This window comes from Eretmochelys imbricata, chromosome 1 (genome assembly GCF_965152235.1).
Source record: "Eretmochelys imbricata isolate rEreImb1 chromosome 1, rEreImb1.hap1, whole genome shotgun sequence".
Lineage (NCBI taxonomy): Eukaryota > Metazoa > Chordata > Testudines > Cheloniidae > Eretmochelys > Eretmochelys imbricata.
Window position 1 is genome coordinate 201,007,317 of NC_135572.1, and position 27,199 is coordinate 201,034,515.

Here is a 27,199-nt window from a genome sequence, read left to right on the forward strand (position 1 = left end):
AAAAGCATCAGTTCTACTGGTTTGAAATATTTCACTGTAAAGGCTTGTGGATTTTCAAAACGGCAAATGCAATGTTTATGTAGGCCCTTGACTGAATACTGTAAGAAAGAGGCATGGGCATTTAGGTGGCTTGAGAAGAATTTCCATGTCTGGCCACTTGCGGCTTGAACAGCTATTAGGATGCAGGCAAGAGGCAGCAGTCAAAGGTTAAGTTGCTCTTTTTAGTATGGGTATCCATGGTGGTAACTTTCATGGTGACGGTAATCATCTTGGTATCCTTCCTGGTATCCCTGGTGATAGCTATGGTAACCATACCCACCATACTCATCTTCTGGGCATCGCATGCCAAGTGATTGTTGAATTGCCATTTCCTGTCGCCGGAGCTGCATGGAATCGATCAAATCGTACACGATCACCATGGACCACATTGGGGAAGGGTACCAGGATTTGACGTTTCCATCTTTGCCAACCAGAAGCATGGAGAAATATTCAGGGCTGATTTGGAAATAATTGCGGATGTCTTTCACCAGGTTAGTAGGGACATCTTCTCGCTCCACATTGGAGCTTCCTAGAAAAGGATAGAATCAGGAACAATGCTGGTGTTTTGATTGCCCAGCTAAATGATAATTTGGAAAGTATGCCCTGTGGCCTTTTCTTCCTATTTTACTGCCCTCTGTAAAAGATCCTGGTCAGTTTAAGGATCTCACAACCCTTCTCACCAGAGATTGACTTCAGGACCTCCTATTTCCAAAAACGCAGGTCACTATCATGTGAGCGGAAGAAGAATTTATTTGTTTTAATAGGGTTTTATTTGTTCTGCAGGCTGTAGCCAGCAGAGGGTGATATAATCACACACTCACGCAGGTGTCTGATATTCCAAGCAATTTGGGGCAGTGGTTATATACCCCAAATGCCAGCAAAGGTGGTGAGGTTCCTTCCTGTTCTCACCTCTCCTTTGATGGATGTACTTAATAGGGTTACGTAGCTGAAAAGCTCCCTGCCTCCAACATGTGCTGTGGTAGTGAGATCTCTGGTGCAAGGCTTACCCTGTGTGGGCCTTGTGGCACTGAAGGAAGCAAGGAATTGATGATGAAAGGAACCTTGAGTGAAGTCAGAGGCCTGCACATGAGCAGTAGCTGTGACTGTGCTTTATTAGCTTCCCCTTAAACCCTATAGAAGATAAGGATATGGACACCCCTTTGGCGGGGGAGGGGGCGAGGAGAAGCGTGCATTTGACCCACTCTATTTTGACTTCAGTGGGAGCTAAAGACATGCTGCACCTTGCCCCGTCCCTACCAATTATGGTGCCCTATGCAGCCCGAGCACCTGACCCCTCCCCGCAGAGGGTCTAGGCTGCGCTCAAGGCCTGTGGGGCTGCGGAGGCAGTAGCTGTGGGAGCTGCTTGTGGGGGGCCCACAGGCCCAGAGCAGCCCGGGGGATTAGCGGGGGGCCTGGCGCCAGCAGCAGGAAGCGGAACGACCCTCCCCAGCCCGCTCCATTCTCCCCGACCTAGCCATGTCGCTCGGGGGAGCGGGCTTGGGGAAGGGGTCCACTTTAATTCTAGTCATATCTGTCCCTCTTACCACCCTTTCAAGCAAAGTTCCCAGCTGCCCCTTAGAAACACACAGTGCTGTGTATGTGCCCTTCATGAGCAGTCATTAAAACCTGGGAAACCATTTCTCACCATTGATGGGATACAATTCTAAGACACCACCGATCTCTTCCCCGAGTCCCAGCAGCTTGAGGATAGTTATGTGGCGCAGACCTGCAAAGGAACGAGAGGAGCTTTGGGTGACACCAGAAATTTCCACTCAGTCATGGAGAGATGTTATTTTAACTGTCAAGATCCATGCTTGCTTGTTGGGGTCCAATCCCACAAGTCTTCTGTGCAGGGACTGACACTGATTTCAATAGGAGTGCTGTACGTGAGCCAGCGACAGAAGCAACCATTCTGATCAGCTAGTCTGACCTCCTGCGTAACACAGGCTGTAGAATTCCCCTGAAATAATTCTACGGCCTGGTGGGCTTAATCAGGGGTTGGAATTTGGGGATAAGCTAATCCATACAGGCAGCATGAAACTTATATTGTGAGAGCAGAGACCCAGCAGCCTCCAATGTGGTTCTGCTGTGTGGGAGGGCAATCACAGGGGACAGGCACACTGGGGAATTGCAGAGGCCAACTCCATGGGCATAACTTCCCTCACCTCCAAACCCACCTCCCATTGTGTGAGGAAAGGAAGTGGCGCGGGTGAGGTGCACCAAGAGGGACACCGGGCAGGTGAATGCTGCTGCAGTAGTGGGTCATGGAGTGTCCTGGTGTGTGCATGAATGGATTCTTCAGAGGCTGAACGAAGGGGCCCTCTTGTCCCAAGCCCAGCCTTTTAAGTTGCCCCCTAAATGTTCTGCTAATGTTCTTACACTTGCATAAACTAGAGTGCAAAATATCTCCTGCCCATCTCTGGTGAGGTTTACATAATATCTCAGTACTTGTGTTTATTGTTTGACTCAGAGCGTCTTTTATGGGGTCTAAACAACAGGTGAGTTGGTGATCTTGTATTAGTTCCACCACCCAGGAGTTGACATGCCGTGAGAAGAGCAGCTCATATGGTGTTTTGGCCTCCACCATGGCTCCCTGAGAAAATCCTGTAGTCTTTATTCAGTCAAAACTGCCATCAACTAAGATCTGCAGGATTTTGCTCTAAGGCATTAAAAAAAAAAAGTGAACAAAGTAAATATAAATAAAGACAAATATTAGAACGTTAGCTCACCCTGGCACAAAGCTGCCAGGGCATTCATGTTAAGGCAGGTAAGCTGGGCAGATGCAATTTACTGCTTACATTGATAAATTGCTCATCATTTCCCCAAATTAGGGAACATATGCTCTGCCCCTTGGCTTTAAATGCATGGATTGTGAACAGTGTTCCCTCTAATTTTTCCCACACATGTGTGGAATGAATTTTGTTATGTGCACCAATATGGAGGTGATATGTGACACATCACCTTCATATTGGTACACATAACAAAATTCATGTGGTGGGGGTGGGGCAGAGAGGTTTGGAGTGTGGGAGGGGGCTCAGGGCTGCAGCAGAGGGTTGGTGTGCAGGGGTGTTAAGGCTCTGGCTGGGGGTGCGGGCTCTGGGGTGGGACCAGGGATGAGGGGCTCAGGGCTGGAGCAGAGGGTTGGGGTTCAGGGGTGTGAGGGCTCTGGCTGGGGATGTGGGCTCTGGGGTGGGGCAGAGGGTTGGGATATGTGCGGGGGGGGGGGATGGGCTCTGGGGAGGGGCCAGGGATGAGAGGCTCAGGGCTGGGGCCGGGCTCTGTGGTGGGACTGGGGATGAGGGGTTGGAGCAGAGGGTTGGGGTGTCGGGGGGATGAAGGCTCCAGCTGGGGGTGCGGGTTCTGGGGTGGGGCCAATGATGAGGGATTTGGAATAGAGGAGGATGCTCTGGGGCTATGGTGAGGAGAGAGGACTCCCTCCCAGCTCTCTCTCCCCGCAGCAGCACCTGGGCTGGGGGGAAGGGTGCCTCTCCCTGCTGCGGCAGCTCCAGGGCTGGGGCCAGGGGATAGGCACCCCTTCCCTGGCCGCAGCAGGTCTGGGACTGAGTGGGGCTGGGAGAGGGGCGCTGCGGCAGATCCTGAACGGGCAGGTTCCCTGAGAACCTGTGCAGTGCTAAATAGGCTGCTGCATGGCAATGCAGCTTACAGGGAACTTAGGTTGTGAGAGGCAGGGTGCAGAATCTCAAGTGGAGAAGCTGTAGGGTCTGGTAACTTATCAAGCAGCCTTAGAAGAGGCATGATGATCTCCTAATACTGGAAGAATGGTCAGTGACCCCACTGGGTGCAAAGCAAAACTATGTTACTGTATCAGACCATGAGTCCAGTATCCCACCCTCTGCCACACCAGATCAGCCCACTGGTCCATCTAATCTCATAGCCCTCTAGGGGAGTGTCCGGCCATGCTGGATCAGACCATTGGTCCATCTTAGTGTGGTATCCTGCCTTTGGCAATAGACGCTTCAAAGAAGGGAAAATCACCCCTCCTAATTACTCCTGACCAATTGTGCAACCCTGCCCATGGGGATGAAAACTCCTTCCTGACCCATGGAGTAGTTGTTGGGATGAGATTCACAAAGGCATTTTAGATCCCTATCTTTCATTGAAATCAAGGGGAGTTAGGACCCTAAATATATTTGTGAATCCCACCCTTCATGCCTTGATGCATGAGATTTTGTTACCTTAGTTTGCAAAAAATCTCAGGAGATCCAAAGAGTAGTGAGAGCTTTATTTTAAATTAGTTGAAAGAAATGAAGAGAGAACCCCACCAAATGCATGAAAAAGTCAGCATGCAGAGAATAATGCACTTATTCATGAGATGTACAGTGGCAAACTGTTTGGAGGTAACATAACCTGTAGCCCTCAAGTGGGAAATTACTATGGGGATCAGATTAAATCAGGCATCCACTTTTTCTTTTTTAGACAGAGGATTGGAATGTTGTCTTTGAGAAAAGATCATAGAGACGCACCAGGGTCCCAGTTAGTGAGGCACCTCTTTCTATACTGGGAAAAGTCCTAGAAGCTACTATTTTAGTGACTCAGAGGCAGGACGCTTGGAAATGCACAACTTGATTAAGGATATTCAACCATGGCATGAGGAAAAAAGGAGGGTTATGCCTTATTAACTTGCTGGAATCCCTTAAGGATATCCCCAACAAAGGGAAGAGAGTTAAGTGAATAGTGGCTGTATGCAGATCTTCAGAAAGTATGTGACAAAGCTCCATATCACGCACTAATTTGGTATCAAGGGAAGTGGAAGCGGCTGAGGGTGTGTATGACAGTGAGACTGTGATTAAGAGAGTGACTCTGTAAGTGAGATTGTGTGGATCCCTGTTTATTCAGGCACCACTGACATTCACTGAAACAGTTGGAGACTTCTGCTACAGAAGGCATTCCACTACATTGCTGTTCAACAGGGGAAAATCTAGCCCCTGCCACTACAGATGCACAGAAGACTCCAGACAGTGTGGAGCTATGATGCGTGGAGGAGGCTATGCACCAGAAAGCTGGGCAGTGGTGTACTTGCTCCATTTACATGGCTGTTAGGGGAAGGCAGGGAATAGGCAGAGCTGAGTGAGCCCCCACTGCATGGATTCTTTAGCTCTTCCTTTCCAGTAAGGGCTATAGGCGCCCTGAAGGCTCTTCGTGCTAAGCGGCTGAAGTGGCCTCCATGAAGATGCTTTGCATAGTTGGGATGAGGAACGAAAGAAGAACATAGCTCTCTCCATCCTTTCATGCATCTCCTTGCTGGCCATCCTGGTTCTGTATTGGGCTGATGATTGATTCCTATAAGCACAACTTGCTTATACCACTAATTTGCAGAGCTGTGACAACAACAAGATGGACAAGCCCAGAGCTGTTCTGTTGCTAAAAATGCCCATCAGAGAGAGAGAGTCTGAAGGGGCTTTAACTCTTCCCTAACCTAAATGAGGGATTTCAGAGGAGGTATCAGCATCCCCCACGGTATGCTTGGGTGGCAGCGGCTACTACGGTGCATGTCAGAGGTTTGTCTTCTTCCATCCCTAGCTGGGTGGGTTCGGTTAAGTTTTCAGCTGGACAGACCTTCTCAGGCTGTCTGGGTTTAGAGCTGAGTGAAGGAATCCATCCCCAAATGGCACTCCGGAAGGATGTGGTCTGGGGAGCAAGAGCATAATACAATCGGACTTACCAAAATTACAGGCCTGTCCACTGAGGGCAGAAAGCTGCTGGGAATAGGCCCAGTCCTCGTCACTGGGAGCAGAGATCACCAGCAGCCTCCTCCTCCACCGGAACCTGGAAAGAGATGAGAAGACAACAGAGAAGCATTGTTCTGTGCTGCCTCAAGTGCCCTGAGCATTGTTTTGAATTGAGGGGTCAGTGTAGATAGGTATTTCACAGCCTTCAAAGTGCTTTACAGAGAAGCCAAGGGGGCCCATTGGCCGCTACTGTGACTCACGTGATGCACAGTGCAGCTTGCTCCTTAGGGAACCACAGTGCATCATGGAAGATGTAGTCTGACCCAGGAGCCTGGCCCACAGGAGAGACTGGAGCCCTGAAGCTTCCAAACGGCAATTCCAGTGAAGCATTACAGCACCATAAGTAGTTTAATGTCCAACTGACATGAAACGAAATGTTCCTATTCCATTCCACAAAACGAACTGATCTTACCTGAAACAATGTTTCATTTCTTTTTTTTTTTCCTGATGGAAAATTGAAAATGTCAGCAAATTCAAAACTTTCTGAAGGAAAATTTTGATTTTTGCAGAAATTGCATTTTGAAGGAAAATTCCCACCCATCTCTAGTGGGGAAGCATTTTTAAAAGGTTTGTTAGTGTGAACTTAGATGCTGAATGTGCTCCCCTAACTTGCTTAGGGGGGGCTATAGAACTATAGAAAAACAGGCTTTGGGGGTATGTCTATACTGCAGCTGGAGATAGGTTTGGTAAGCTAGTGTGCTAAAAATAGCAGTGGCACTGGCAGCAGCCTGGGCTAGTTGCCCTGACTACAATCCTATCTGAGACCCTAGGTACGTACTTGGGTGGCTAGCCCATCACACTGCCACAGCTACATGGCTATTTTTAGCGCACTAGCTTGATTAAAACTAGCGTGTGTACGTCTACCCGAGTTGGAAATTACACCACCAGGCTGCAAAGCAGATGTAGACTTTGAGAGCTTAGAGGAGATGTGCTACAGCACCGATACTCAGACTGCGGCTTTTAACCGCAGGCGGCTCTTTAATGTGTCCCCTGCAACTTTTTGCAGCATATAATATTAAAACACTGTGAGATTTAATTATTAACCAGTCTATGTTATTAGCCAATCAGGATGCTTTTACTATGTTATTAAGCTATCAACATGCACTAAGTTATTAACGTATTTGTTGTGAGAATAATATATAAAAACTAAATATTTCCCCCATCATTCACACTACTGTGGCTCTTTTGGGTAATGTTGATTGCTAATTTGACTCCTGAACGCTGAGGTCTGCATATCACTGTGCTACAGGAAGCAGGGAGAAAAGGCGAGAGATGAAGAATGAGAAACGGGATGGGCAAAGCAGCTTAGAAATAAACCCAAACTCTTCCCCCACACTCCCTTTTCCAATTTAGATTTGAACCTAGAACCAAATTCAAGCCATATATTTATGAAGGTTCCCAAATGTTTGGTCAATGTTTTCATTCATTATTTGTATTCAAATTAGAGATGGAGCCTGAGCTGCAAAGTTTGTATCCAGACCTGAGTTGTCTCAAAGTTCAGGTAGTGTTCAGATCTAGGACTTTGGTTCATCCCATTTACAGCTGGGATTCTCCATTAATTTCATAGTGTGGCCCACATCTTAATAGAAGGCTTATCTCCTCCCCTCCTGCTTGCCATGATCACCTCCTCCCAACATTCATGAATGTACACACCACCTCCCACTCCCATTTGTAAGTACAATGTCCCTGTGACAACTAGAGCAATTTCTTCCATGGAACAGGAGGATGAGAGGAAGGATGGTCTAGTGATTTAGCATGCTGACTTAGGAGACCTGGGTTCAGGTCCCTGCTCCACCCTGGCTTTCCTGTGTAACCTTGGGATAAGTCATTTTAGTGTCTCTTTCTCTCTCTCAGCCTCAGTTCTTCATCTTGTATATTGTGGGTAATAGCACTGCCCTACCTCAGAGGGGTGTTGTGACAATAAATGTGATAAAGACTGTGAGATGCTCAGATAGTAGGGTAATGGAAGCCATATAAGTACCTAAGAGAGAAAAGTATTGAGTGTACTCTTGGCTTCGTTTTAGCAGTTGGAACAAGGAGGAGCCAGAACCGTGTGACTAGCCAGCTCCCTGTGGACTAGAATCAAGTGTTCCACAGACCAGCATTTGGGAACCTCTGCAGCAGAGGAGTATAGGCCAGATGTAACTTGGGGGTCCAGATCCAAATCTGAACTCTCACAATATTTGGGGATGCTGGATTTAGGAGTTTTGTTCAGTTTCATCTCTAATTGTCATATCTATGTTCTTCCCAGTTCTATCCAGGACTGGAAGAGGATAAAACCTGATCTCAATTTTGCATGTCCAAACATCTTGACTAAGCATCTGAATTTTGGATGCTCAGCCAACGTGGCCCTCCAAATCTCAAGATCTTTACACATTGCCATCTCTAGGTGATATAATGGCTATTGGAATTGGGAATTGTATTGCAGACTGGGATAGAAAAATCACCATAGAATTTCTCACAATACGTGTTACTTTTCAAGTTGTGCTATGCTGCTAGAAGAGCTCCAACTGGTTGCAGTCATACAGTTTGTATATGAATTAGTGAGGATCACCTGGCATTGCCCTATCCAAGAAGGGTGGTGATGGGGAAAGATTTGTAACCAGTCTCAAAAACCTAAATGAAAGGTTATTTAGTATTTTAAAACAACACTTTTCTCCGTAAAGGTACCTCCCCATCCAAAACTAATTTGGTTTAAAAGAATTCACAAAACTGCAGGGCTATTTTTGTACCAGGAAATGCTCTTTTAAAGGGAGGCAGATGCTGCTATAATAACAGTATTTACTTTGAGCACTTTGATACACGCCTATAAGACATCCCAAAGCTTCAAAACCTGTCAGTGTCACCATTCACAGGTAACTATGAACCAGCTGATGGTCTTTTTGAAATTTTTGGGCTGAATCCAAAAAGAAAGGTTTACCCGCATGGTAATTTTCTGGGGAGGTTTAGCACAGATATAGGTGTGAGGTTTTTTTGGTAGCAGTGGTGGGTGAAATTCTGTGGCCTGCGTTGTGCAGGAGGTCAGACTAGATGATCATAATGGTCCCTTCTGACCTAAATATCTATGAACTCTATGAACTCTAAGTAGGCCAGTGCTTGTGTCACAGCAAGGCCTTCTGGGAAAAAAGCCAGGACTTTTGTGGGGGCAGGGAGTTGCTGTTGTGGTTTTTTTTATTTTAAGTAAAAAAACAAGTTACATTGTTTTTTAGGCTATTGATGCCAGCTGATGAGACAATGGCTGAGTTCCTCAGCCATACTGCATAGCAAAGAGATGCCAGCCAGCTTCTGACTAGCTGGTCTGCTGATGAGGTAATGGCCCTGCTTCCCCACCCAGGGCCACGCACTGAAGTCCGCTGTAGTCTTTCCACTGCCTTTAATGGGCTTTGGATCCATTTCCCCATGGAGCATGGTGAAGAAACCAAGGGCAGCTCCTAACCAGCTGGTCTGGTGGTTTGGCAATCAATGGCCTGACTTCTTCATTCCCGTAAGACTGAAAAGAGAGATTCCCGGGAGGGAGCCTTAAGCCCTGAAGAGCACCCTGCTGGCAGGAAGGAAGACTATGTGGGAGTGTGTGGGCGGAGTGAAAGAAGGGCAAAAATCACGTCACCCTTTTAAAAAAACAAAAAAATCCAAAAATCTCCTTTGTGATATTTTCAAAATTTTAACATGGGAAAAGCCCCATCCTAGCTATAAGTAGGGGCTCAGAATGGAAATTTTGGATTAGAGTCTGCCATGACACCTACCCATGCAGCCACATGGACCAAGGTGTAAATCAGGCTGGAATTTGGCTCATCAATGATGAGAGCCTTTTGCAGGAGTTGTGTATTTAAGAAAAACGTTCACAAAGTTAATTCATAAAAACCAGTGGGGGCAGAACTGGAGCAAGGCCCGAGGGAGAAGTTCTACAGGAGACAGAAGAGTAGCCGCAGTTCTGATGCACAAACCTGTGCCTGATACACTGAGTCCCCCTTTCCCTTGGTCTTCCATCCAAGTACCGGCCTCACTCAGCCCAACCCTCTGGCTCTGCTGGAATGAATCACTCACTCAGCCTATGCTGTCATCATCAGTGTAGATGTTTGGGGATGGACTTTACCAAGGAACCTGTACCGTGAGCCTTCAGCTGTGCAAGGATGAAGATAATTGACAATACAGTGCTTGCCACAATTAGTCAGGGATTGGCACCCACATACCCTTTCACCAGGGACTTATTTCTGATAAGCAGCAGGCCTTGCATTTGGAATCTGGGAGCCTCCAGACAGCTTTGTATCCAAACCTTCAACCTCTTTTCCCTACAACCACCCCTCCATCCTCTGCATTAGTCTGCAAGGGAGGTCAATGGTTTCAGTCCGGTCAGTGAGCTCAGACAGCAGCATAGTCAAATATCCTGTGTTAAACTGGGACTGCCCCCCCCGTCCCAAATGGAGACTCCCCCCAAACATCTGTGGGTTTCAAGGGTTCCCAAAGCCAGCTCTCACTAGTGGTTTCCTTCCATGCCATTCACGCAAATTAAGAATGATATTTACATAGTTTAACTGACTTCCCTGATGAGCGACAGCAGGGGGTGACTCAGTTCCGGCAGTTTCATTCACAGGGAGAGGTAGTTTATGACAAAACAAAATGAGCCCTGCTGAGGGCCAGGCCAGATTCAGTGACTGGCATGATCTATCTACCTTTTAAAGACCCATTGATGCCCACTTCCTAGAAAACAAAAACATCGTCTTTGGAGACAGTTCTGTTTATAGATCCTCTATTTCTGCCTTTCTCTTCCCCTGTTTTTTTTTTATTACTAGGGCTATTTGTAGGGAAACACAATTTTGTGGCTTCCTTCTCTGCTAGTATACAGGCTCTTTATTGCCTAGGACATCTGTTCCCAAAGTGCGGTTCTTCTTGGTGGTGTAGAATGAGTCATTCTGAGAGCCATGCAGGAGGGAAATGGGGGAGTTAGGAGATGTGGTGGATATGGTAAAGATGCTTTCTTGCGCGCGCTCTCTCTCTCTCTCTCTGAGGAAGTGGCCCTCAGAAATGAAAATGCTGAAGAACCAATGACTTATGCATTCACCTCTTCCGGCTGCTTATTCCCCCCTTGGAGTCACAATCCTCAGTGTCCTCTGAGTCATTTTCATAGCAATCAGACATAAGAGTACAAACTGAGGATTTTGATAGTAGGGGGAGGAATATGCAGCAGCAGCAGGTGAACTCCTGAACAACAAGAGATCTTATTTTTGTGCACATCACCCAGTAATGGAGATGGGCCAGAGCTGCAATATTTAACTTCAGATCTGACTTTCTCCAAAGTCCAGGCACATTTTGCATCCAGGGGTGTTGCCTTGTGGGGAGAAGAGTAATACAGAATATACAGACTACGTGAGCAAAGACATCTCTCTAAGCAGGTTTTTTCAGATGTTTTCCAGGATGCATTAGCAGCTCTTTCACACTGGCTGTTTTATTTCAGACATGATAAGAAGGACGTCGGGGAGAATGGAGTCAGTGATCTGAACTGCACAGAAGGAGTTGCAGCTGAAATAACGAGATTGTGGCATCCAGTGACCAAAGTACAGAAACATTGCAATGCTATTCTAGAGCTGAACAGGTTCAAAGCATTGCATACACATGAGCTAATTAATCCTCCCTTGTCCCTGTGTAGAAGATTACCCTTATCTTTGGAAACGGACACAGAAAAGTGAAGTGTGTTGGCCAAGATTGTGCAGCAAGCCTGTGGAAACAGAACCCAGGAGCCCCCATTTCTGGGGTTCTGCTCTCCGCAAGAGTATGCTGTAGCTGCAGCAGAGCTAACTGTGGTTAAATCTCATTATCTTGCTGGAAATGATAAATATTGCAAAATCTATTTAAAAAAACAACAACCTTTCCTTAAAAATAAAATATGCCAGATATTTTAAATATGATGAATTATCACTAGCAGCTAGAAACAGGTCAGTGCTGAAAGTAATACCTGGATAAGAAGTTTTCCAGGGACTGTTTCTTGTCATCTTTGCAGACAATACCTTCCCTCTTCTGCTTTTCCATATCTTTGATTCGTGACTGGAAGGTGTCAACCAAATCAAATATAGACTTCATTGCAATGGGCACTTCATAATATTGCTATAAAATAAAAGGTAAAGAATAGGCTGAATTACAGATAAAGCCCTTAAGCACATAACATGCCACTGCAAGAAGAAACAGAGAGGGTGGAAACTGTCCCTGATTTCACAGAGTCTGTTGTGAGGAACTGGATTATTCCTAGGATTCCAGCTTTAAATGTTTGCCTTGTAGGACAAACTTGTGTGTCAAGATACTGCACGCAGCTCATTAGAATCAGGTTATCTTGCAGTATCATGCTATGCCCGAGAACATCATTCATATACGATGCAGCATCAGCGTGTTGTGTCACTATATCACATGGCAGCCCCAGGCTGCATTTCAGGACACCACGTGCTGCATTCAGCTCCTCTGACAGAGGTAGTTTTATGCTTGTGGTGAGTTGCCAGAGCACCATCTCAGCACACACCCAGACCTCCCACTGGAGTTCCCCCATCTTGAAAAGATGGACTGTGCCCTCCACCCTTCCCGTTCGCTGTCAATCTCCCTTGCTGTCCACCTTCTAGGTGATGAAACCCTTCTGACCCTCCAAGTCAGGGGTGGCCAACCTGTGGCTCCGAAGCTGCATGCGGCTCTTCAGAGGTTAATATGCAGCTCCTTGCATAGGCGCTGACTCCGGGGCTGGAGCTACAGATGCTAACTTTCCAATGTGCTGGGGGTGCTCACTGCTCCCCTGCTCTGCCCCCATTCCACCCCTTCCCTCAAGGCCCCTACCCCTTCCCCCAAGCCTGCCACGCCCTCACTCCTCTCCCTCCCTCACAGAGCTTCCTGTGCTTGCGAAACAGCTGATTGCGGCAGGTGGGAGGAGCTGGAGGGCGGGAGCTGATGCAGGGCTGCTGATGTATTACAGTGGCTCTTTGGCAATGTACATTGGTAAATTCTGGCTCCTTCTCAGGCTCAGGTTGGCCACCCCTGCTCCAAATAATGGCAAGGCCCCAAACCAGCCTCTCTCATGCATCTCATACCAGTCCACAGCATATTTCTGCTTTTCAATGCCTTTTTGTTCAAAAAGCTCAACTCCCCACCTTGACCCTCATGTCAATATCCGTCAGCACCATGAAGAAGTCATTGTAGGTCATCCCGTATTCTTTCCTCAGCTCACTGATGAGGTGCTGGTCCACAAGGTCATCATCCTCTACCACCTTCATGGGTTTCTCATTATCTTAAAAGCAAATAAACTGCTGATAAACATGGAATCACAGAGCAAACTGTCATCAGTTTCATCACATAAGTCGCACAAAAGGGGCCCAAACATCACCCACTCTCCCTCTCTCTAGTCATAACTGGCCATGGTTTTCAAAAGGGAAGTGATTTTGGCTTCCCAATTTATGGCACCGTAAAGGGGACTAATTTTCAGTCCCCACCTTCTGAAAACAGGACCCTAAAAGGTATCTTGAGCTGGACATCCAACATTGCTAGTCACTTTTGAAAATCTAGGCCACGTGTAATTTATCCTGAAGGAACTCAAAGCTCTCCACAGATATTTCACAACTACGGAAATGCAGTCACTTCTGGAATGGTATGTAGTGATTATTTAACAGTGCACCGCAACATTCTATGAAAAACAACATATCCAAATAAAACAGCACAGAGAATTTAAAACTTTAAAATACTATTAGCACAGTTGGATTTTGGCTAGGATTCCTGAGTTAACATCCCTATTCTTGCAAAAATTGACATGGGATCTTTAATGACCACAAATGACCAGGATTGCTGTTTTGTTTCATCCGAAAGGCAGCAGGTCCAGCCCTTTAGTGCCATGTTGGGGTACTGATTTACTATTGAGTGCCACCTATTGATCACCTACACACACTTCTCCATGCCAGCACTCAACAATTGAAAGAGAAAGGTCTGCATGTCAAGCCTGATTATGTAAATACACTCAACTCTACTGTGATCACAGAAGACATTCAAAAAGGCTTGCTAAAACACAGAGACAGTATTTTCATTTTGAAAAGAAAGCATCTTTGAGTTATCCATGTGCAACCCCCCCCCAAAGTAAAACTAAACTTACTAAAATCTTGAACATCTGAAAAGATTTTTAACAAGTGGAAACATTATTTTTGTTTTCCTACATCTGAATAACCAAAATGACCAAACTAATCCTGCAGACACTTTCAGATATACACCAAAAAAATAAATAAAAAAATTGCTTTTAAGAAGCGACCATAAGAAATTTCAGTCCATTATAAAGGTATAGCCAGGTGACTTAAAAAAGGTTTGAAATAGCAATGTCATCATCATCTCCATCTCAGCTACAGTGTCAATAGTGCTGTTCTATAGTCCTGCAGCAATGATCTAAAATGCTCCACTACACAATAGCATTCCTGCAGTGTTTTGTATAGTTTTTGTTTGTTTCCATAAAGGAAGCCACAATTGCACATGAAGCACCTGTTAAATGGGATTAACTCTGGCTCAGCTGTCGTATTTAAAGTGGCTATTACCACAACAGGCCACCAAAAGAAAAAGGTGCATAATCCAAAGTGTTTGTAATATCAAAAAGAGATATTAAAAGGTACATGCAACAGAGGGTGAGATCATACTGTACCCCCTACTATCTGTTATGCAATTCCCTAAGAATACAGGTGGAAACAGGAACAATAAGATATATTAAATCTCACAGCACAGGAATCAAATTAACCTCTAGCAACAGAGAAATAAATAAATGAAAATGAAAAAACACGCAAAAATGACATTAAAGGAAATGTGGGGCACAATAAACTGTGAAAGAGTACAATAATAACTATTCTATGTTTTTCTATAGCACCTGCCACCTGAGGATCTCAAAGCACTCTGCCCCTCCCAACAGCCCCAAGATGTATATATTGCTATCCTCAATTGCTGATGGAGAAACTGAGACATAGGTATTAAGTGACTTGCCTAGGTCAGAAAAAAGCAGTGGCAGAGCTACAATAGGACCCAGGAGTCCCACTCCCCTGCTCTAACCATTAGACAATAGTGAATAGGGACGAGGCAAACTGAGTTGGATAAATTAAATAAATACTGACCAGAATATTTGATCTCTGCAAACAGTTTGGTTTACTATTCATTACTTTTCTTTTTCATGCATTTCTGAACATCTCCAAGCTATGAGGGATATGGGTGTGGATTCAAAGCTCGCTGCAGGCCCATTGTCTCTAGAACTGGCTGCACAAAAACCCTGGATCCAGTTCAGATATGGACCTGAACTTTTTGCAGCTTGGGGCCATTTCTAATAGAAACCGTCAACAGTCTGAATGTTCCAGTGGTCACACTTTCTATTATGGTTACATTTACAAATAGTTTTTGAAGGGTTAGTACATGATTCACAGCACGTTATGCACATGATTCATATCTTCTAAACATGGTCTTAGGCACATCGGTAGAAGATGATGTAGTTGATTACAAGCCTTGGTTATAAGCAGCCTATTGAGTCGCTGGACTCTGACAATCACTTAACCATGTATTAAAACAGCTGTAAGTCACACGAAATATTTATACATGTACTCTTAAACGGTAAAACTGGCCAGGAGTAAACTTAGGCTGGGAAGTAGAAGAAAGTTTCTGGCTATCTGATGACTCAGTTTCTGGAACAGCCTTCCAAAAGAACAGCAGGTAGCAAGAAACCTAATGTTGTAAGATGGAGCTTGATAAATTTTTGAATAGGATTACTTGTGATAGCAGGGGACTGGACACAATGACCCAGAAGGTCCCTTCCTATGTGCTTATAAAATGTGACCTCTAAAATATATAATAATTATTACTAATACTAATTATTAATCAATGCAAACAACCCTGCAAAGCAAAGACAAACCAGCTCAGTAGAGTAGGGCAAGAAGGCTCAGCGAGAAATGTGACTGCAGCCAGCTCGGTGGTAAGTGACATAACACCAGATAAATGTAAAACAAACATTAACCATGGGTCTATAACCATGGCTATTTTTTCTGGTTAAGATTGCAGATGTCAGCACAGAGGTGACATTTTAGGGCTTCTCTGTCAGGGGAGACCAGAGAAGACAAACTATTTGACAACGTTCCTCTTCACAACTGATAGCTTAAGGCAAAAAGTAAAACTAGGAGTTAAAGGCAGGAGCAGGAGACAGAACTAGACATTTTTGCAAACCGGGAAGAGATTACTAGCCAGAGAATGCAGGGGTCCATTTCAAGACCACTCTGTTATTCACCACCTGCCCCCAACCTCCACAGCCAGAGATGGTCTCCAGCAGCAGGACCAGCATCATTCTGCTGTGCAAAGATAGGGGCAGGATTGAGAGGGGCCACACGATCTACTGCCACATGCAAGCTGCTCTCTTTCCACCCTTTCTGGAGGGGTCACAGCAGGAACGTGGGAAACCTGGCACCCTCACGGCTTCAGTAGCAGCCACAGAGCAGTTCTGTCACTGGGGGGGCGAGGGTGGGGGGATTCTTTTCCTCCCTCCCTCACATATATTTCCACAGTGCCCAGCCCAGCTACTTAGGGGTTTGGGGAGAGGATTTAGATGAGGTTACAGCAAGGTTGGGTTGCTTGGCTGAGCAGTACAGTGGCCCCATGCATTAAGCATTGGATATGGACCTAAGCAGTGTGGGTTGTAGTCCTGGGTCCAATGTTTACTAATGTGGTCCTAGCATTTGGAGTGAAGGTGGGCTGTGCTAATTTGGCTACTTGGAGTGGGATTTTCAAAAGCGCTCAGCGCTGGCCTAATTCTGGTCCTAGGGAAGTCAGTTGGGAGACTCTCATGGGATACAATAAGAGCAGAGCTAGTCAGTGCTTTTAAAACCATCCTGCTACTGACTGTGTGCATCTTTTCAGATGTGCATTGAATGAGGCTAGCTCTGAAGGACACTTTATGAGCTCAGTCAGTCGTGCTCACTAGTGTCTGGTGAGAGATTTAAACCTATGCTTTCCTTTAGATCCATAGATTTTAAGGCCAGAAGAGACTATTATGATCATCTAATCCAATTTTCTGCACAAAACACGCCAGAGATCCTTTATTGTGGCTTCCATTGATTCCTGCATCAAGCCCATATCTTGTGGTTGAGCTAGAGCATGTCCTTAGGCTGGAAATTTCAGAGAAGAGATTCTTGCATGAGATTATTATATTATTATTATTATTTAGTGTTTGTATTACAGTAGTGCAGGAAGGCCCCATCCAAGATTTGGGACACCATTGTGCTGGACACTAATGCATCCATAAATATTGCAAGCACAGCTCTTCTTGGGAATTTTTGCTGCTTCTGGTCCTGACAATGAAAAAATGAAAGGGAAAAAAAGAAAAAGAATTTCCTATTTTCTGAACATATAAAAGGTTCAGGGTATGGCACAAGTTCAGGTGAACTCTTATTTTAACCAAGTTGTTTTTCTCATGTCACTAGCTGAGATGAACCCCTGTGAGCCTTCTGTGTTTCATCACCTAGTGTCTTTTTTCTGTCTGAGGATTCCGCTTTTGTACACTTGCATGTTTCTGGAACTTTGCTGGGTTTGGGTTAAACCTGGAACAGGCTGAAGGAGTATGGTGTATGTCAAACAGAGTACATTTCTGTTTTATTAGCCAGATGGCAACTATATATAATCCTTACCAGGGCACTGATATGTGTATGGGCCTAACTATACATGGGGTGATCTTGAGTAAACTTAGACTTACTTGGAAAGAGCTTTCCCTGCTCCAGGTGTGCCACAGAGGCACAGAAATACTCTCTAGGCTCTACTCTCAGGGACCGCACTCTGAGTGGCTGGTGATTCCTATTGTGTTTGATGGAATAAATGGGCCCAAGGAGTCACACCCCTCACAAACACAGGGACCTAGATCCTCCGCTGAGGCAGCAGGGTACTAGCAGGCATTCCGTAACAACTTCCCGAACCTCAGACCAGCTGTCTGCCAGCCCTGCAAGGCCATGAAAGAGCTGAGCTCATGAGATTTCCAGACAGTCTCCCTTGCCCAAGAAGTTTGGAGAAACAGCTTAACTCCCAGAGGAAACTGGGTTTGATGTGGCAGAGCTATGAGAAGGAGCAATAGTTTCTATACAAGCTCTTCAAAAGCTGCAATCCAGCAAAGCACATAAACCCATGTGTAACTTTAAGCATAGAGCAGCCCTGTGATGTAGTGGGGCCGGATTGCACCAGAATGGCATACCGGCACTTTTGCCGCATGGAGGACACCATTTTGTTCTCAAAAGGGTGACCTACACACAGCATGACCTCGCATGCACTGTGCGTCCGAGGTCATGGCCTATAGAGGATACCATTTTGTAGAGCAAAATGGCATCCTCTGCACAGCGTGACCTTGCATGCTCTGTGCGTCCGAGGCCACGCTGGCAGGGGTGTTCCCACGCTTGGGGCATTCTGATAGTACAAGTACTTGCCCATTCAGGACTACACCCTGGAGTAGCCCTACTTGACATCAATGGGACTTTTCATATATTTAAAGTTTTACACAAGCTTAAGTGCTTTGCTGGACTGGGAACTAAGGACCTGGTCCAAGACCCACTGAAGTCAACAGAAAGACTCCCACTGAATTCAGTAGGCTTTGCATCAGGATCTGAACTTGTACACTCAGATTTTCAAAGCCGCCTAAGGGAATTGGATACTCAGCTCTCATTTGGCGCTTTGAAGATGCCCCCTTTAAAGAAGGCAACACAGGGTGTGTGTAGGTGGTTTAACTGCTTAGTGGAATATGCATGGGCTGAACAAAGTATCTAGAAGAAACCTGGGTTCATTCACTGACAGTCAGGGTGGTGCATAGTACCATGAGCTGAACAACTTTACACCAGCCACAGAAAGTAGCCAGGTTGGCTGTACATTGCTTTATGAGTAAAGAGAGGACATTTGCTTGTGCCCCTTCTAAGAGAATAAAAAGAACATCCACACCACAATAAGTAAACTAAAGCTGCACTCAGCACCAGATTCAAACTTCCTTCCCCAAATTTTTGGACTGTTTGGTTGGGGTCCATCTCTAAGCAAAACATGTTTAACAGCAGAGAGGGGAAAATATTGAAAAGCAGACCCTTACAATGACCATGCCTGAGAACACTCATTCTGGGCATGCTAAAATCAGACATTTGCTAGAGAGGGGAGAGCTGATTCAGAGAAGTGAAGGAACTCTGACACAATAGCTGTCTAGTAAGATTTCCTGTCTGTCCTGATTTTAGCCCATGTGTGTGAGGAAAGCCTTTTGCATGGCATTTTCGAAGGGTGCTTCCAAATCTGTTCCAACCAAACCAAGTGCAAAGGGAGGAGAAAATGTAACATTCAGCAACAGGAAGGGAGCCATTTGGAACTTCAGAATGGGAGTTGGGTTGGTCTGAGTTGTGAGTAGCTTTTTATTTAATCAAAACCAATTTCCCCCTCCATTGTGAAATGACTCCTATGTGTGACACTGGCCAATTTATTGTGGCAGTTCTTAAAGCCTATTAGTCTGTAGCCAGCCACTTGCTGCTGATGGTCTGCAAAATAAATCCAGTGATAACACAGAAATGTAACTATTCAGTTACCCAAAGAGATGGATACATGAGATGTCTACAGGCCTGAACCAAATGATCTTCCTGCCCTTCCCATGTCACACTTCTCTGCTCTCTACCCTTTCACTGGCGTTAGAAACTACCACACATTTCACCTTACAGTGGTGGAAACCTAAACATGGGAAATACCAGAGACAGCTATGTAAATACAAAGTGTGGGCAGTAGGCGGGGGGAAGTTGCCACAACAAAGGATCTCTCTTAGACTTTAACCCCAGTTGGGTTTCTCTCTTCCCTCTCCTATGTTTGGCCCACCTTAAAAAAAGAGACAGGAGAGAAATAAATATGTAAAAAAATGAACCTAGTTGAAAGTGATCAATCTTCATGCTGCTGTTGTTCATGGTGCCGAAAATTGTGATGACTGAGATTTTCCTTGTGGCCATCTTGCAGAAACTCTCCAGGTATTCGTCTCGCTGTTGCACATACATGGTGTTGTCGGCCTTTGGGGTCGTGATCAGCTAGGGGTTGGCAGAGACAAAGAGTTTGATTAGTTTCAGATCAAAGCCATAGCGAGCCCCTATGTCAGAGGAGCCGCTCTCCAAAGGAGAACAGCGTCTTAGTGCTTGCCCACTGGGGTTTCTTTTCCACACAATAGCCAGCAGCTCAGGAACGTACATTTATTTATTTAGGGCTAGATTGTGTCTTTAGGCCCAGCCCTGAGCAAAAGGCTATGGGTCAGCTAGAGGAAGAGCCCCAGAGACACCCCCCCAAGACACAGTCACTCTGATGCTCCCCTGTTGTGCTGGTAGGACAGGAGTAAGTTGCTACAGACTTTACTAGGAACAACATACTCTCCTCTTACGTCTTTGCCTTTCTGAATCCAGTCAGTTCTCCAGCCCAAACCGTCGAGGCGGGAGCAGGTAGGCCGCTCCACCCTCACATCCACTTATTTATAGAGGCGGGAACACTGGGTACATAGCCTCAGATCATCAAAGGTATTGAGGTGCCTAGCTCCCACTGATTTCAATGGAAGTTATGTGCGTGGGCCGCAGGGACATGCTGACCGCTGCTTTGCGCAGCTCCCATTGGCCGGAAATGGCGAACCGTGGCCACTGGGAGCTGCGGGGGCCGTGCCTGCGGATGGCCAATGAAACAAAATGTCTCGCGGCCTGCCAGTGGATTTCCCTGGTGGGCTGCATGCTGAAGGTTGCTGACCCCTGATCTAAGCCACAGCCCTTTCTTTCTGCCCTGTGTCCATGATCCAGGCATATCTAATGTGTCCCTCTAGTCACCTGCATGGTTGTATTAGATCCGGGCACCATCTACCTTATATTTAGCCAAAAACATTTAGAAATTCCCTCTTGTAGGCCTTATTTAATTTGTTGAGAGAGGAGGGAGGGGAAAGATATTGGGGGAAGGGGAGGGGGAGGCGGGGGGAGAAGGAAATGATTACAGTAGTAATAAAAAAATCTTTTAGGTTCATACCAATGCCTCTTCAAGTGTTTTCCAAAAGATACAGGTGTGGGGGGTGAGATGGCAGCTGTTTAACTACACACAGCGACACCACATAACAGTTTAGGACAGGAAGTGGAGGAGAATCCTGCATCCACTTGAAACAGAATAGTTCTAACTTGAGCTAGACTCTGTCCAAAATCCCCAGATCCCGACTCCGCTGAACACGGGGGGAGTTGAAATCTGGAGCCAAATGTTGTGGCTTAGGCTCATCACGAGACATAATGTTGTCTTAACTGTGTAAGACTGTCTGGGATACTTTCTATGAAACATCCTTTACAAATACAGTTTATCAGTACATTCAGTTACAAGGATGAGCTATAGGCGTTGAGGCCCTGAGTCTCATTTATATTAAGGCCCCTTTACATCACCCTGGTGATGAAAAATGGCTTTAGTGTAAATGAGAATCAGGCCCATAGAGATTATATGAACACAAGATGATTTGATTACTAATCTATAGCACAAGTCATGTACTTTAAAGTTGCAGTAAAATGCTTAAAAAGAAGTATTTTAAATACTGTTTGAGAACTCAAGTAAGTACCAAAAAATGAGCCGAGTTCTGCTCCCAGTTTCATAGCCAATGTGTGGAAATGAATGCAGAATTTGACCCAGTGGAATTGTATGGGTATAAGTGAGCAATGAATTTGTCTCACTCTGGCAAATCTTTTAGGATAAAGTGGGAAGCATTTCAGAGGCAAAGCAAACCTCAAATCATAGCTTTAAAATAGCCTGGCATTCTCTGCAAAACAAACAGGGAGTTACTTATTGGTTTAATTTTAGGCTGCATTATAACCGCTACTTGCCTAAGTTGTGTGTGTGTGTGTGTGTGTGTGTATGACACACAAAAAACAAACTGCCTCAGGCAAAACTTTCTGACCACAGATCTGAACCAGGGTGGGATTTCAAAATCCAGATCAAGATGTGGATCCAGATTTTACAGCAGTACCCTATATCTATTAAGGGATGAACCAAAGCCCTTGCTCTGAACACCCTACAAACTTTTGGAGGTTTGAAATTCAGATCAGAATCTGAAATTTGGGCCCAGCTCTCTGTTTAGCCAGTTGTAGCACTTAACCCGCCCCTATGAAGTGGCTGGTTGAACCACCATAAGCAGCGATTCTCTCTCTAAATTCACGTTTTGGAGGAGGATTGAGACAGGATCTTTTGGAGCCAGGCCCCGTCATCCGAGTGGCCCAAAGGGAACAGTGTATCAGAGCAGTGGGAAACAGCACAGGCAGAGCTGATACTAGAGAGGCCTGGGCTGATTCTTTTGGGAGGAAGATCAAGGACTCAGGAATGTAAGAGAACTGTACATCTGGGGCAACTGACTGGTAGAATTGGACCTGAGAGGAAGAGATAGCTGAGCTGGATAGAAAAGTCTGCTTGAGGAAAAGGGTGCAAAGAAAGGTGGCTTTTATTTTAAGGGGCCTGAAATGTCAGTAGATCCAGATTTCAATTACCTTTAATCTACCTTGTGCACGTGTCACATAAAACAAAGGCAGAGCCATGTGCTGTATCTCCAACCTTGCCTCCATTAATGACTACTGCATAATGAACCTAGCTTCCAGGAGGAGGAAACTATGGGTAGTACCAGACTGTGACAAATTCTAATGCAGCTTGGTAGTAGTGTTTGCTTGCAGTCTGTTCTGGCCTGACTACCCGAGACTGGACAACTCATTTCATTTCTGAGCTCCAGCTGAGAAGTGATCTGAGATCTGGAGATTCAAATTCCAGACTGAGTGATGAGTCACCATGGTCCTTCGGGGAGGAAAGCAGTGCCTGGCTGGCTTCTGTGATTTCTATTCTGTACTCATCACTTTTTTTGGCCTGATGTGACACTAATTTCTGGAAGCCACAACATTTAGAACTAAAGCCAGGTTTCAAAGACCCTAAACTTCAGGGCAGTTCTGATCTGCGGTCTTGGTTTGCCAATTATTAAGACCAGGGTCATTTGCAAAATTCAAATTCCCCAGGGTCAGGTTTTTTCAAACACATGGCTCCCTCCCTGCTTCCAAAATTCAGTGCTGTTCAAATCTGCTGTTTTGGTTTGGATCTCTCTCTCTCTCTCTCGAGCATTTATTCCTGTTAGCTCTTTAGAGCTAATACAATTAGGGGAGAGAAAGTTGGATTCTGTGCTGTCTCATGCATCATCAGAACTGTCAGCTGAACTCCCATGGCAGATGGCAGAATCTTTGTTACAGGTGATGGTATAAGGGGCAGAAAGACCCTGGCTGGATTTTTGGAGCCCATGTGCTGTTTGTGACACTGGCCACTGGAAAATCCTTGTAAACTGAACTAACCCTGTGAGACTGAATGAGGAGCTCCCAAATGCTATTTTTCAAAGTGAACCTTTAAAGTGAATGGTGCCTACCAAAGAAATCATTTGAACTGGGGCTAAATTGTTCCCTTTCATAGGTGAAATGTTTTTAGATACGTACAATGGAAAAACGTACAATATTATTAAACCCTGGGAGAAGCAGCTCCAGACTGTGCTCAGTTTCTAAGCCTTGGAACCTCCCCAGAAGAGCCTGTTGTAATTAAATTAGCATAGGGAGGGCTTGTCAGAGAAACCTAATGGCCCTGAATGACCAAGTCCCATCAGAAATTAATGGCAGCTTTGAAAATTCTACCTTCAGCATGTATACATGCAGGCATGTGTGCACATATACTTGCTCATACATGCCCATAAGCGGTGCCCAACCACTTGGCCTGTTTATAGAGTTTGGACACTAGCATCGCAATGAAACAGATGTCAGCTGGCAGAGCATGCTGGGAACTGGAATGTAGAGGGTAGTGGTAACACCAGCAAGCATCCCAATTTGGTTGGTGGACAAAACCCACATTGCGACCTCATTTCATTAATCATCCCAGATATACAGCCCATCACCTACAGAGCCAAAACAATGATGGCTGTTTGGTAGCCCCATGCAGAGCAAATGGAAGGGCTCCAGTCCAATTCTTTGCAGACAGCTGTCCACCATATCAAAGATGCCAACATGATTGGTACCCTTTATTGGCTGTTGCAGCAGAAGGTCAAGGACTGAATGGGCCATCGATGATGAACTCCCCTTTCGCCCCAAGAGAGAGAGAGTCCTGCCGATGCAAGGTTAAGAACAGGCACAGTGCAAAGGGCAGTGATGCAAGCTTCCCCACTGGAGGCCTTCATCTCCAAAGTTATCAGGCTGGTACCTTTCACCACCGTTGTAAAAAAACATATTAAAAAAAATAACCCCGCCCCAGATTTCCCATTCACTACAGTCTCACTAGGATGGAGATTTACTTTAATGGGTGAGGTGATAACACTCAGGAACATGCTACTTACAATGAGTCGCCGTTTGCCTTCAAAAAAATCCAGGAGGTTTGTCACTGATTTCCTGGAGGGCTGAAGGAAAGGCTTTGTGTTTGGCTTAAGATAGCCCTCGTTCTCAGTCCTGCTCCCCTTCTTGTTCTTCTTGCTACGGTCTTTGTCCTGCTTGTTCTTCTTCTCAGCTTTGTCCTTCTTGGCATGCTTCTCGCTCTTCTGCAGCTTGTCGGGTCTCTCCTTTTTCTTCTTCTTCTCAGGCTTGTCTGGTCGGTCGTGCTTCTTTGGCTCTTTCCCTTTCTTCAGCGGGACATTCCCTGCTGCAATCTCTTGCTCCAAGTGGGGAACAGCAGGCCTGCTTGGATCATATTTATCCTCGTATTCATTGCTCAGGATCTTTTCCTGGGTTCTCTTTTTAGGTGGCTTGGCTTTGGCTGGTTTGTGTTGGCCTGGAGTGACACTGGGATCCCGGTGAATATAGTCCTTCCGGTCTGTACGGTTGTCTCTAAATCTACCTGCGTTTGTCCTCATGTAGTGCTCTGAGGTGGCTGTGGGAGCCTCTGTGTAGCTGTCATAGCTGGCAACTTTGCCAGGTCTCCGGGTGGCTACTGGGTGTCTCTCTGGGTGGCCATGCTGCCTGTCTCTGCGGTTCTCATTCCACACAGGAGTGTAGAAATCATCAGTGGCTGTTCCCCGTGGGGCAGTTGCCTCAGGCGCTGTGGGCAGTCTATGATAGTCGGAAGTGGTGTGTGACTTTGTGGTCCAAGTTCTCTGAGTGGTTGGAAGGGTTGTGGCTGTGGTGATAGGTCTGCTCGGCATCATCACTGTGTGGGTGGTTGTCTGGGTAGTGGTGGTAGTGGGAGGGAGAGTGCTGGCCCTCGTTGAAGGGGGAGGAGGAGCCACTGTGATTGTGATTGGTTTCTTCACTGTTTTGCTCCTTGTTGGCTGAACATTGCTTCTCCTTGGCTCCTCCTTCCTTACCGACAGCTGGACGTGTCCACCACTTGACGTAGGTCTGGTGCTGCCACCATTATTACCTTCCTCCACTACTTGCCCCTCCACCCTGGCAGCTTTGCATTTCTGGATGAAGCCCTTCTGCCTCATCTTCTCAATTTTCCTGATGGGGCTCTGGTCGATGACTTCGTACATGGCCTCTAGCCTTACAGGGTAAGGGTACCTTTCCTCCACCTGTAGGGTCTTCTTCAGCAGCACCATGCCAAATTTCCCCTTCTCCAGTTTCAGAAAGCTCATGAGCTTAGGGATGAGGCTGGGATCTAGAGGCTGCTCCAGGATTTTCCCTTCACTGGTTATCCTCCTGACTTTCCCTTCTTCCTCCCCTTCCTCATGGAACAACACGATCTGCTGGATGTGCCTCTCAGCCAGTTCGCAGTAGACGTCGCTCTTAAGCAGGCTCATCATGAGCCGGTAGTAGCCTTCAGAGGCATGAGGGGCAGAGATGACCCAGACTCTGTTCTTGCCGGCAAAGCTAGCCAGGACATTGGGAGAACTGGACCCTGAAGGGAAACGTAAAATCCGTGACCGAGACACCGCAGACTTCCCCTCATCCTTAATCATCTCAGGCTGGGGATGTTTGGCCGCAACGGTGTGTCTCTGCGTCTTCCTCACTCTGGCCCTGACACTCCTGGGCTGGGCAGGCACTTCATCTCGCAGCAAGTCAGGTCGTACATTTTTTGATGCCGGAGTATCCCTCTTGGCAACAGAACGTTGGAGATTCCCCAGTGAAGGTGTCCAACTCCCCCGGGATGCCTCTGACCTTCTCAGGAAGGAGAGCGATCCATTGCTAGCCCTGTGAGAGAGAGGCAAGTAACTAATTCCATAGCTCCCTCTGTCTGCTAGTCTCACTGTCTTCTCAGAGTCACACGCTAGCCATGTTGCCCACAGCATGGCTAAACTCAGAATTAGTGTCCAGTTCATTGTGTGATCCACTTCAAAAGAAATGAGGAGAAAAAGTTAAATGTTAACAGTAGAATTTTAGATATAGACATAGACAGATATATCTTGTACTTTCTTAGTGACCAGAGAGCAACACATAGACTGTGGCGTTTCAGTTATACAAAGTACTAAATACAACTTAGTCCTGTCAGGATATTTCTATAAAAACTTTGAGGCTATTTCTAGAAAAGCACAGAGTAGATTAATTTAGGCAAAAAATGAGATAATCAGTCTATAACATGAATCTATTTATCTATCTATCCAAATAAGTAAAAAAATACAATAATTATGTTTACATCACACACACACACACACAGGCTCACAGAGGTGGTAAGCCAAGAGTTTGTTTTTAACTTAAAACTTACCCTCGCAGGAAAGTTTCTGTTCAAGATACGTGTATTCCAGCCCTTTCTTTAGAGGGAGAGCAATGCCATGGAGTTTTTGCAGCTGCAGCTCACTGGTTTTTATGTAACGAAACAGACTCCAGAGAATGTCCGGTTCACTGTGGAGCTTTTACTTTTTGTTTTTCTTCACCTTCTTGACAAGTGGGATGAGATGAAAGGAAATTTCCTTTGTGATTTTTGCTGCTCCATTTACCTGCCGGTCTGTCTTGTTTCTGTATCAGTCACACACACAGAGAGACACATTTCATCTCATAAAAGTGAACTCTCAGCTTTTTCTGAATCTCTCTCTCTCTTTCAAAGTTCCATGATCCTTCTAATCACTCCTTTCCTCCTCACTCTAGTTTAGCTCCTTTGTTTCCAGAGAGAAAAAGCCCTGGGATTAATATATTTTTCAGGCTGAAGCAAAACACAGGCATGCGATGTTGAGAAAAGAAGCCCCCTTTAGCCTGCTCTTTCTCTACCCACTTTTTATCCCTAATCTTTTCTTTTTCTTCTTCTTCCTTTTTCCTGGATGTGATCCCAGAAATTTCAGGATAACCTCAGCCCTGCTCTAAACCAAACTCAAACAGCAGCCGCCACTGGAAATCAGGGAAACTTCACTAAGAATTTAACAGATCAGCAGAACGCCGCCTCCTTCCCACTTCAACTCACTGAGGGAGGGCGGAGGAAATTTCTTAGGGGGTTGAAACGTTTCACATCATCATCATAAATCA

At 45.8% G+C, this 27,199-nt stretch overlaps 1 protein-coding gene across 1 annotated transcript; it reads right to left on the minus strand.

Annotated features, from left to right (window-relative positions):
- Positions 1-221: 221 nt before the first annotated feature.
- CCDC80 (coiled-coil domain containing 80) lies at positions 222-26,064 on the minus strand. The gene is made up of 7 exons (XM_077807316.1): positions 24,151-26,064; positions 19,678-19,834; positions 12,911-13,047; positions 11,740-11,888; positions 5,723-5,826; positions 1,685-1,765; positions 222-568 (listed from the first exon to the last, which is right to left on the minus strand). Exons 1-7 carry the CDS (start codon positions 26,062-26,064, stop codon positions 222-224), a joined length of 2,889 nt encoding a protein of 962 aa, XP_077663442.1.
- Positions 26,065-27,199: the final 1,135 nt, after the last annotated feature.

Coding starts and splice junctions, on each gene's coding strand:
- CCDC80 (XM_077807316.1), bottom strand. CDS start 26,064: ATGAACTGGACACTAATTCTGAGTTTAGCCATGCTGTGGGCAACATGG. Junction 13,048..19,677: donor GATTGATCACTTTCAACTAG/GTTCATTTTTTT, acceptor TTTGCTTTTAAG/ATAATGAGAAACCCATGAAG. Junction 11,889..12,910: donor ATATTGACATGAGGGTCAAG/GTGGGGAGTTGA, acceptor TTTATTTTATAG/CAATATTATGAAGTGCCCAT.